Source organism: Equus caballus, chromosome 1 (genome assembly GCF_041296265.1).
Source record: "Equus caballus isolate H_3958 breed thoroughbred chromosome 1, TB-T2T, whole genome shotgun sequence".
Taxonomy (NCBI): Eukaryota; Metazoa; Chordata; class Mammalia; order Perissodactyla; family Equidae; genus Equus; species Equus caballus.
In genome coordinates, this window is record NC_091684.1 from 37,711,048 (window position 1) to 37,723,962 (window position 12,915).

General features: G+C 36.2%; 1 protein-coding gene across 2 annotated transcripts in view; it reads right to left on the reverse strand.

The window, feature by feature from the left end:
* Window positions 1-1,326: 1,326 nt before the first annotated feature.
* TNKS2 (tankyrase 2) overlaps window positions 1,327-12,915 on the reverse strand; it is a 61,649-nt gene continuing 50,060 nt past the window's right edge. For both annotated transcript variants that reach the window (XM_023642707.2, XM_001502681.7), the window contains 6 exons: window positions 12,727-12,824; window positions 11,792-11,866; window positions 9,722-9,827; window positions 7,851-8,037; window positions 4,519-4,675; window positions 1,327-3,678 (listed from right to left, as the gene is read on the reverse strand). In XM_023642707.2, the coding sequence (XP_023498475.1) occupies window positions 3,616-3,678; window positions 4,519-4,675; window positions 7,851-8,037; window positions 9,722-9,827; window positions 11,792-11,866; window positions 12,727-12,824 (686 nt within the window). In that variant the 3' untranslated portion in view covers window positions 1,327-3,615. The remainder of the gene's footprint in view (window positions 3,679-4,518; window positions 4,676-7,850; window positions 8,038-9,721; window positions 9,828-11,791; window positions 11,867-12,726; window positions 12,825-12,915) is intronic.

Here is a 12,915-nt window from a genome sequence, read left to right on the forward strand (position 1 = left end):
ACTATTTATTCAACAAAAATTTACTGAGGAACTACTATGTGCCAGCATGTGCTAAGTGATGGGTCTAGTGGTAAACAAACAGGAATTTTCCTTATACCTTTCAAATTGTCTGTGAGGGACTAGGGTTTTTCCCCTCTTAATTTCCACTCTGTAGCAGACAAATATTTTGGTAAAGAAAGTCAAACCACTGCAGCAATGTCAGACTGTTATAAAAGTTTCCTCTCAATGTTTGTTTTCATCTTTCCATGGACTGGTAACAAATGGTTTGCAGACCAAGCCCATGTGCAGGCCACATTTATGTACCACTGCTCTATGGTATACAGGCACATCATCTCAGGGGCTTTGTGTATATCTGTGTGACAGCGATGACAACTGTGGGTGGATGATGAAGTAGAGAAGACACTTCTGATAATGGTGGCTTGTATGTGAGGAACAAGAACCTTTTAAAAGGGTATGATTAAGTATTTTAGGTCAGTCTGTCAGTAAGCATGAAAACAAGGAGGGGTGGAGATTCAGGAGATAGTGAAAAGATCACATTCTAGTCTAACTTTATAAAATTCAGACAGTTCTCCTGGTGAAGGAAGGGTGCTACTACTACTTGCTCCCTCTGTCACTCTAGTCCTGGACTAGGACAGGACAGTAGGCAAAGGGTCAGCCAGGAACACTAATCACAAAAGCTTAGGGAAGTTTATTTGTATGCTTTCTTTCCTCATCACCCTGCAAACAACTGGATCACATCATACAGTGACATGCATGCTCTAAAACAGCAAGTGAACACTTTAATATTATCTTAACTAAAGCAGTAAGATAAAGCTGCTGAAATATATTTCAAAGCCAAATGACGTATGGGTTATTTGCACCATTATTCTCTTACTATGGAAAGCACAGACTTGATCACACACACAGACACTTAGCATACTGAAGTCTAAAATGCATATTATTATACTTTCTTTTAAGAGTAATAAATACCACTAATTTTAATATTTGAAAACATAATTTTTTATATGACATAGAAAACAAAATATATTCTTCTTTATTAAGTTAAGAAGAGAGATTCCCCAGGAATGAGCTTTAAAGTCTGCCAAAAGTTGTGCTGGACAGACTAAACGTCTAAAAGCATCTGACAGCTACTGCCATCTTAAAGCATCTGAGCAGGTATGGTCCCAAGACTCAGTATTTCAAACTGTAAACTGCACTCTTTATCACTATTAGACTCAGAATTACATTGTTTTCCTGAAATTGTGGTTTATTGTAATCTTTATCCTTTTTCCCAAAGACCATTCTACACATTTATTCTATTTCAGTAATTACCATGCTACCCAGAAGAACAAGTGAACAGTTTATTAAGGATTAAATGAGGGTATGGAATGTGATACAGTACAAGTAAGACACTCAAGATGGATATAACAGTACTACTCACACAAAAAGTTAAATCACACTTCAAAAAAAATCACAAGACAAAAGAAAAAGCAATTCCATCATTATAAAGTAAGGTATTTCATGCAAAAGACTCCAAAAACCCTCCCCCAACCCCCCCAAGCTCCCAACAAACAAAAAGCTATCTGAAAATATTGCCATGCTATCATACTAACCACAATATAATCATTCACAGAAAAACAACACGCTAACTAAGTAATGGATTAGATGAAACAACAGGCTGCAATACCGCAAATTCATAGACTACGATGATTTTACATGATAAGCAATTCCAGATTCACTCATAGGGTGAGTAATATGGGCTAAATGTTGAGAGGTAAGGTATGTAAATATAAATTCCATTAACTCATCTCATTATCTTCTAATTATAAAACTGGAAGCTTCCAGAACCTGAAAAATTTTATAAAATTTGGCATAGTCCATTTGTGTTCCAAGAAATGACTGTATGATCATATTTGCAATTATTAGAGAACTGTATAAAAGTACTCCAAGGTCAGGAACTGACCTCTTAAATAAAGATCACAATTTACATCATAGAAACAACTGCAGATATGCATTTACTTTAACTCTTACTCAAGACAAGAAATGTGATTCTCTAGAACTTCACATACAAGTTACTGCAAAGGGCCAGCTAATTAAGAGACTAAGTAAAATGTAAAACAAAGGTGAACTGGTACAGAGAGTGAAAGGGAACGTCCCCATTTACAAAGACTTAAGGGGGTAAAAATCCTGCCTTGACTTCTGAGGGAGCTGGAGCCTACGAATAAAATAGACTGTCAAGCCATAACTCATGTCTCTGTAACAAGACGTTTTAGCACGTTTTATGGAAAAGATAGCTCTACATTAGAAAATAGGAATGGCATTTTATGGGATAGCATTCCCCTCCACAGCTGCCAAACTGAACACAAGCCTGGACATCATGTGATGCACAATAGAAGTGTATTTCCAATTGAGCGTAATGTCACAATGACCTAACCCAGGAGCAGAAGTGCCCGTCTCACTGCACCTGCCCATTCAGGAGACCAGGAGACAACCGGGACACCGATATTTCATGGTTCTGGGTTGAGTTTACCTATGGTATATGAAGTGCCAGTAACAATAAGGCCAAAGAAAAAGAACAGGAAAAAATACTTAGGACAAAAAACTACCCACTCCCATTTGCTATTTTTTTTCCTTTAGATTTAAGGTAATTAGAACAGACTGGAAAATTATTCAGGATTACCCTTCCTGCCCCTGAAACTTAACTTCCAATTTACATTCCACGAAAAGAACCACGATAATTTTTCAGTGGCAGGATTTAGTATCTCTCAAAAATGGAAGCATTTGCTCTAATTTTCACAGAATGACAGGAGAAAATTTTCAAATGCCGAACCCAGAGTTTGAGGCCAATAAAGGAACTTCTGTAGCAATCAGGACTATCATAATTAGAGCTCTTTGGAATGTGTCTTATACATACAAAGGTATCACAAATTAAATCCCCAGAGTACTCATGAAACAAGTTCTTAATTGGGAAAGATTTCTAACGAGAGATAAAACTTCCATCAGCAAATTAGATCTGATAAATCAATCTTTCCCAACTGACAAAGTCTCTGCTAGCTTCTCAACACAGCATCTGGAATCAAACGTAAAGATCGCTCAATCATGATGATGCAAGATGAAGTACAGATGAGCAGTACACATGAAAACGTGGAAACTGCTGCAGTACTCAAACAGTAGATTTATATTACAAAGCAATGTAAATAAATATTGGGCTAGTACAAAAGCTCTTATTTACAGTTTTACAAATGAAATTGTATTCAGTGTAAATGCTGTGTTTTCAAGAACACAGTACTGTATTAGTAAAATGAATTCTGTTGAGGGGATTACAGGTTCTGTTAGCATCAATGCACAACGTATAAAAGATTCAAGTTAACTCTGCTTATAATTTAGTACAGACAAACCCAGTTTAACCTGGAATGGCATCTGTTAAAGTGCTGAAAAACAGGAAATATTTAGAAAACACTGTACATTATTAAAGCTTTATCAAGTCAGAATGTTATACTTCTTTCACATTTTTTATCCTTTTGCCACAGGCTTGTAGACAAGACGATTTTCCTCAGCAAAGGAGTAAAACTTAAGAGGCCACCAGCTGCTTAGACGATTTTAGGTTCAGTGGAGTTAGCTTCCTAAAACAACTATTTAGCCATCGACCATACCTTCAGGCCTCACAATCTGGTAAGTAATTAAATATTCGGGATAAGCCTGGAAGAGAAAGATTAATTCAAATATTGGTAAACAAAATTCTTTGAAAGGAGATTTATCGTAAGGATTCCTAATCTTTAGGGAAGAGGTTCTAAATTAGTGCTGTGGATCAGAATCCTCTAAGGGCATTTTCTCAAAACATCCTTACCTTGACTCCAATCCTTTAGGCTCTGAATGGTCTAGGATGGGTACTAAGCCTGTGTTTGTCTGTTTTTAATAACTGAGGTGACTCTGCTATATATTCCCAGTTCAGAACACTGCTCTAGAGATGCTTTTGACTAGATCTGTGTCACTAAGAGCAAGAGGGAATTATATATTTCTTTGCTACAGACAGGTTAATTATTAAATATAGGATTCTGATCAATTATATTTTACAGAAGCTAAAAGAAAGGATTCAGTATAACAGGCAAAATCTGAACAAGGTCTATAGCTTAGATGTAAATTATATCAATGGTATTTTCCCGATTTTAATAATTTTAAGAGAACATCCTTGATTTTAGGAAATACACATTGAAGTACTTAAGGGTAAAGGAACAAGCCTATAACCTATTCTCAAGAAGTTCGGAAAAAAAACTATGTGTGTACACACACAGGGAGTGAATGATAAAGGAGAAAGAGAATAATAAACTGTGAACAGTTGGAAAATCTGAGTAAAGGGTATAAGGGTATTCTCTTCACTATTTTTGTAACTTTTCTGTAAGTCTGAAATTATTTCCAAATATAAGTTAAAAAGAAATTCAGTTCTTCAGGCAACATGCCTCGTCAGTTTAAGAGATTAGTAAGAAGTTAAAGCAATGGCTCTAAAGCATTTCTGAAGATGAACAAATAAAATGGAATTACTTGTTCTCCTCTGTAAATCACATATTCAGCTAATGCTAGGCCATTCACACTGGGTCGACCAGTGACTGAGTGATGTCCTGGAGGAGAATGTGCCATTTTCATTGCGCTGAACTGCAGGAAAGACTTTCCCAAGGTTACCCGGCAAAAGAGCAGCTGCCTACAACAAGAAAAGGAAAAGATCTTGAAGACAAGGCAGCACATGACAGTTTAATTTGTGTACACTGCATAAGCTTTAAATGCATTTATACTTAAACACTTATGATTGCTTTTATCATTTCACCCTTAAAAGAACTTTGTAAGAATGTCTTCTACTCTCATTAATAAGAGAATTTGTTGGGCCAGCCCTGGTGGCCTCGAGGTTAAGTTTGGCACGATCTGCTTCAGTGGCCTGGGTTGGACCTACACCATTTGTCTGTCAGTGGCCATGCTGTGGCAGCAGCTCACGTACAAAAAAAGGAGGAAGACTGGCAGAGGATGTTAGCTCAGGGTGAATCTTCCTCAAGAAAAAAACCCCAAAAAACAATCTGTCACTTTAATCCTTATTTTAAGTGCAAAACCTAAAAATGTAATAACCTTATAGAGATGCAGACTCTACCTTCTGTTTGTATCCCAGCAAAAGTACAAATCACAGGCCAAGTGGGAAGGAGGAGAAAGTTTAAGGGGCTTCCAAGAGTGGTTTGCACAGGTGGGTAATTATTCAACTGAGCCTAGTTTGATCCCACTTTCAAAATATATTTGAAATCCATGCACTTCTCTCTCTTTTTTTTTTTGAGGAAGATTAGCCCTGAGCTAACATCTGCTGCCAATCCTCCTTTTTTCTGAGGAAGACTGGCCCTGAGCTAACATCCATGCCCATCTTCCTCCACTTTATATGTGGGACGACTACCACAGCATGGCTCACCAACTTGTGTGATGTCTGCACCTGGGATCCGAACCAGTGAACCTGGGCTGCCAAAGCAGAACATGCGAATTAACTGCTGTGCCACCGGGTGGGGCCCCCATGCACTTCTCTTAATTCTACTGCCACCATCAAGTCCAAATCACCAAAATTTTCAACTAGATTATAACAATGGCCTCTGAACTAATCTTCCTGTTTCTATTCTAATTCCCATCTAAACTATTCCAAGCAACCAGTGGTTTAGAAAAAAACAACAAAAAACATAGATCACATTACCTTTTTGCTTAAAACCCTTTAGAGGCTGCCCACTGTACTCAGAAGAAAATCTAAATTCTTTACAATGCTCTGATTTCTCTAATCTTACCTTGTGTTCATTATGCCCAGGCACATTAATTTTCTTTCTTCCTATCAGCCAAACTTTCTACTCCATGGCCATCATACATACTGTTTCTTCTACCATCTAGAACAGTATCTATTCTACCTAGCACTCTTCACCCAGCTAATACTCATTTTTCATGTTTCAGCTGAAATGTTACCACCTCAGATAGGTCTTCCCTTACCAGAAGTTTTTTTTTTTTTTTAAGATTTTATTTTTCCTTTTTCTCCCCAAAGTCCCCCAGTACATAGCTGTATATTTTCAGTTGTGAGTCCTTCTAGTTGTGGCATGTGGGATGCTGCCTCAGCGTGGCCTGATGAGCAGTGCCATGTCCGCACCTAGGATCCGAACCGGCGAAACCCTGGGCCACCGAAGCAGAGCATGTGAACTTAACCACTTGGCCACGGGGCCAGCCCCTTACCAGAAGTTTTAAGCAGATCACTCTCCCACTCCCCTCAGGTATATGATTTGGCCTTCCTTAGTTCCAACGAACCTTTTTTTATTACTTCATTGTTTCTCTCTCTTCTTTTCTTTTAGAGGGGAACAGGAGGTTTTGGTGGACCAGTTGATGATTCTGTTCTCCAAAGAAGACAGGCTATATATCTTTTATTCTAGATATGCCCTTTGGAAACCTTCTCAGCATTTCTAACAGATTTTCTATTATAGTCACAATCAGTTCCATGATAATCCAGAATACATAAGTCTTCAGTTAATAAACTTATTTCCAGACAACTAAGTATTCTGTCCCAAAGACAGTTTAGAAGAGGTACTAGAACACTGCTTATTACTAATAATCAGTACTATTTAACCTCCAGATAATATAAGTAAAAACAGCAGTGTTCAAGTTACAGAATCTCAAGAAATAACAAGCCTCTTAAGCAGCCCAATTTATGATTTAAAAAAGAAGTGGGTAGGAGGTAATATGCAGGAGGGCTGACTTTAGACACCTACTTGAGTCTAAATTTGGGGAGAAAACGAGAACAAAACAAAAACAGACATGGTTTCTCTCCAAGACTACAGTTCTTCACCTTGGTAACCTTTCAAAATCAGTTGGGAAGCTTTCAAAAATCATAATGCCCAGACTGTATTCTAGGCCAATTAAATGAGAATCTCTAAGGGTGGGACACAGGCATTAGTAGTTTTTAAAGCTCCCCTGGTGATTCCAATGTACTGCTAAGGCTGAGAACTACACCTCTGGGTGTTTTCTAGATCAGTGATTGGAAACATCAGTACCATCTGGGAACTTGGTAGAAATTAAAGCTCTAGGGTCCTACTCGTGACCCACTAAATCGGCAGCTAGGAATCCAGGTTTTAACAAGCCCTATAAGTGATTCTGGTGATCTAGGTGATTCTCTAGATCTTTATAAGCAGTGCCCTAACTGTAGGATAAATCTCAATAAGTAATCTGAAGTGATTTTTCAAATGGGAGAAGATAATTTATTTACCTATGAGGATTTTATCTATTAGGGCCAAGTTATTTGAATGATTTTAACAACTGAGTTACAACAGGGTAACTAAAAGTGGAAAAAAAGAGTGCAAAGTAGTTATTTGATAATAATGTGCTTTCTAAAGGAACTGATGTGTTTTATTATAACCTTTTGACTAGTAATATCACAAATTGAGGAATGAGATCGTGTCACAGTGGAAGAAAGACTCCCTCACCCATTGTCACGAAATGACTAGACTTGGCAAGTAGTGTCATTTCAGCATTTGAATACTAGAGTTCTAAGGAGTCCACAGTCCTACAATATTCAAGGCTGCAGTAAAATCTCTTTTATGTTCAATGGTTATTTTCTACTCCATATTCTTTAAGCACCAGCTGTTCTAATGATTAATGAGTTAGATAGGTCAAGTGTTTAGAACTGTGCTTGACTCATACAGATCATTTAATAAATATCAGCTATTATTATAACTGGTGAGAGGGCCAAAAGCAACCTGAAACACACCTAGCTTGGATTCCTAAAGTTGTCCAAGATAGTGCCTTGCCCCCCCAAATTTCTCAAATACGAAACCAGTTCTTATCTGATTCTTATCAAAATAAAAAAGGAGACCTCTTACCTGTGGCAAACGTAACAGGATCTGTCTTTGTGAACTGGACACCCAGTACCTCCTCCAATTCCATATACATACTGATTACTTTTGGAAGAGTTTTCAGCAAAATAAATCCCTGCTCCAAACATGCCACCTATGTAGGCATGCCTTTCATCGAAGCCTTTGTGGATAATTGCATTCACAAAGGGTGACCCTAAAATATATATAGATGGATAACAATTCAAAATTATCTCAGAAGAAAAAGAACAGAAAGTAAAGCCTCTTAGAAGTTAAATTCTTAAACATATATACACTGCTGCCACAACAAAGCGAAATCAAAAAACAAGGGTAACAGGTTAATAGTCAGCCGGTTTATTACTTTAGAATAAATAAATACTTTAGAAGAACTGCTATCATTAATTAATATTTTTAATAGCATTGTGGTTAAGATGCCAAAATAAGGACACATGTAGATTCAACTAGAAAAACAAACAGATTGCTTGAAATATCAATGCTAGAGTTATCAAATTGTAGACCATACAAATCCAAAACCAAGAGTCTCATAATGCACCTCATATAGCAGGTGTGAATGAAACTAGGCTTACAATGACACCCACGTCTGTGTACTTTTTCTAGATATCAAAAGTGGCCTTTTCATGTTCATTCTCTTCTTTATACCTCTTCTCTCCCATCCTTCCACATCTCTGCCTTTCATCACCTGCTATACCATATTCAATCTGTAAATGCAGTGTGTTCCTTCATTTCCTACATATTGACTTCTTTCTCCTCCTCCCTTCTATGTGTGCTGAAAAAGGGAGCTTAGCCAAAGGGAAGGTGCTGGGCGCTGCAACCAGGCCAGGGAGTAGGGTGAGGGTGGGGTTGGGAAGAGCCAACATAACACAGCTAAAAAACTGATTCATCAAGATCAGTGTCCCTGTTCACAAAGGACAGGAAAATACATCGAATTCCACTTTACAGAAATACTGAAGAATAGAATCGTTTATTTGAATTAATTTGGAAAAACTAAAACCATTTGTATTATAAAATGGAAAAATCACTCATTATAACCATCAAGTCAATACAGAAATAAATGTTATGCTCTGTGCCAAGAGATTATCATGATGATTTTTAGGGTTTTGGAACAAGAAGTACCATTTAGATGTTATACACCAATTCTGCTCCATTCTGCTCTAGCCATTCTTCTAGGGGATTGTGAAATTTAAATACTGTGTTTTATAGAACTTTATAGGTCTCTAAAAATTTTCTGCAATCAAGGCCAAATTAAGGAATAGACTGGAGCTAATATGGGTAATGTGCTTGAAGACTTGATAAACTCTACATTAATATCTATATTAATCTTTGCTACAAACTTGAAAGACCACTCAACACCTGCCAACTTGCAACGTACAAAAAAGTAACGGTGGAGCTCTTGGTTCAACGAAGTTCTCAGAAACCTCCATAGATCCAATGACAACGGCTCTTTTAACACTTAAGTTAAACGTAGTTCTGACACTTAGAATCAAAGTCAGAATAGGATGTATATACTCTTCTGAGGGGATTTTTCAGATATTATTCTAATTTTAATTCAATCAACTAGTTAAAAATAAAACATGCCATTTCTCAGAATCATCGTAATATATAAAGAAAAAAGGAAAATATGAATAATCAACATTCCTATTTCTGTATTTTTTTCCATTTTATAAACCATCCATCATATAATACACAAATTCAAAAGAGGTTGAAAATATGAATATAAATGTAAAATTTACAGAAAAAATTAGGTTTATTTTTTTAAAATGACATAAGGAATATGCAGATTTATTATTATTTCATACTTGACAAAAAACTATCCTAATGTGGAGGAGGATGGTGGTAGGGTGAGGGGGAAGGAATCTTACCATGGAATAGCATTCTTTCATTTGCATGGTTGTGATTTTCTTCAGAAACTTCTTTTCTCCTGTGAGTATATCTCTCCCATAGCTTCTTGTTACAAACTTTCTGAATCTATAAGAGAAACCAGAAAAATCAAATCTTTAGGTCATAATAATTATCTACTTGTTCATCTTAACTAAAAATGGGCCACATACTCAGCCAGAAGAGAGGCAAAACTTGCCTTGAAATGTTAACTATGTGTTGTTCTAGTCAACTAAAAATATTTTGTCCCAGCCATAAAGATGGAAATACAGCTACATTTTGGAAACCAAAACTTCAAAGGGGAAAATAGCTACATGGCCATTATGTGATATAAAGTCAAGAATACCATTAATTGATTAAAACACTTCCATGCTCATTAATTTAGAATCACTACTAAAACATCTCCAAATTAGACATGCTAAGTTCTGTATCTAAGTATTAGAAAGAACAGTATCTTTTTTCCTGTTTTATCTAGCTCAAAGTACCATCTTTATCTGTTTTTAATTAAAAAATGGTTAAAACAGCCACACCAAAATCATTCTTAAAACACACACACACACAAACACACTTATTACTCCCTGTACCCTTCCCTATCCCTCCAATTCCCAGAACTTTTGTCTAGAGAAGACTTAAAGGTGGATAATGGTCCCATTAGGAGTATTTCCAGGGTAAAAATTCACAATCCTAGAGCTATTTCTCAGCTGTGTTTAAAGGTGCTACAGCCCCCTGCTGGTCCCAGAAGACATCTAGGAGCTCATGGTTTTAGTCTTGGCTCAAATTAACTCAAAGTACAGTCACAGAAGTAATCAAGGAACACAACTGGCATAAACAGATCTCATTTATGTAAAAGAAAAAGAAAAGTTTCATTATTGAATAATTTTTCAATAAATATTGCATTAAAATACCTTTTTGCAGGAAGAAAGTGTATCTTCCTCAAATTCAATGACTTTGAAATCAAACACATATTCTCTCTCCTGCCCTCACCCTTAACAAATCTCTACGATTTTGTTACTGCTTGCAGACAAAGAGGACTTGACTGAAACTTCCTGTAGTAGGCATAACTGTCTTATTAAAAATGATTATACATATGTCCCTGAATGGAAATCTCAAGATGTCATTCTTATGTCATACTATGATATAAACTAATAAAAATGAGCTCCCAGAAGTATTAGCCCTTCACCTGAATGTGCGTTTGTTTTAAATCATTTAATTTCTATTAGTGTAAAATAGCAAGCTCAATGGTTTTAGTTTTAGTTACTATTCACTAACTCTAAAGTATGACATCTAATATTATACTCATAATAGGGTATTACTGTTAAACAGTAACACAACACAGCTGAAAGATTTGATATTGTTCACTTTTAAGTTTAAAATCTAGGTATTAGAAAGACATCTGCAAAATTTTAATTCTAACCATAAATTAGATGTAGTTAACACAAAATCATTATGCATCCCAAGTAGAGTATGTAGTTTGGCTTGCTATAGCTTAACAAAAACAGCAAAATTGGAAAATGTCCTGAGAAGAGTAACTGATACCAATAAGGAGACGAGACTCTCATTAGAATGACTTAAAACATCTTTTTGGAAAAGATGAAGATACAGAGTGAATACTATTAAAATTATAAAAAAGTGGTACATACAGGGGCTCACAGAAACCTGGAGTAGTCACAGGACAAATAAAAAAAGCATAATAAAACTAAGATGGAGTTCTTTTATGAGCCACAAAAAAATTGCCCTTTGTTAGAATAACGTACCTTAATAGTAGTTTGTATGTTTCAAGTCCTAATCCTACAGGATTTATTTTACCCCAAGATAAAGCATAATCCCTAAACTTGAACATGTTCAACAAGGGCTAGATTACTGGTTATAAAAATAGTACAGAGATTTTGAGAATCTTAACCTCCCAAGGATATAATCTTTCCCAAAATATCCCCTGATGCCATGTCAAAGACCTACAGACCAGGACAGATCATTATATTCTTAAGAAAGTTAATTACGGCTTCAGGGTTTGAAAACTATGGTCTCAGCAAACTTTATCTTCACCAACTTATTACCTTGAGAATATTGTATCTGTTGAAGATTCCACCTGCATGACCTCCATCTCTGTGCTCTCGGACTGTACTTTGCATCTGATGGAAAAATATTTCAAATATACATGCATTAACTTCTATGTCTTTTCGGATTTGAGAGATATGGTTCTTGACTCATCTGATTCTATTTTTGAGAATACAAAATGAGTTTTTAATATTTTTGTTAAGGAATGAGTTCTATAAGTTCAAAAGTACTATTTTCTAAAAATGTTAGCTAATACAATCTGAAAACAATATTTAGAGGTGAAAATTATATAATGCAAACTAAAGGAAGAAAAAGAAACAAGCAGATGCATAGGTGAGCTAAACATACAAAGCTAACCACGTGACATACTAAAAACAAACCAAAATAATGATTTGTTCCCATTTGTTCTGCCGTAATAAAGCAAAATTTGTATTTCATTGAGAGCTGCAGTTTAAGTTTTAGAACTAAGTCTCACTCAACTTTGTATCTCTGTGCTCAACTCACACACATAAGGTACATGTTCTTCAAACTGTTAAGGCACTATTCAAAGATTTCAGTGGATCCAAGAGTTTTGTGGAAAGAAAGCTGGAAGAAAAATTTCCTGGATAAGTAGCATCCACATATTCTGGGTTTTGTCTAAGATACTGGGCTTGGCAATTGCTTTCGTGAAGGGAGAGAACATTAGCATTTTCTTTTAAGTAACAGCAACCTCTTCTCCAACAGAAGTCTGTGCTATTATTAATTGTAGTGCTGAACCAAGTTACTGGAATTAAGGTTTCTTGAGGGAGTGTACCTTAAATGCCGATTTCGAAAGCCTTCCAGGTGGTAAAGAGTTAGGGACAATTAAATACCCTACTACATGTTCAAGTAGATCGGAGAACCTCCAGGAAATTGAGCTACTGAGGTAATATTCATTTCAGGTGCATGAACATACCTCTTCCTCCACAGACTGAAACTCTTTGTCATCAGGGGACAGATCTATGAGAATTGTTCCACTTCCAGAGGTATTCAGAGTTAAGTATGGGTTAAGACCTATCAAATGAAATTTCAACGTAAAAAAAATTTGCCAGAAAAACTGTTAACACCAACCAAAAATAACCACCTAATATATCTGATGGTTACT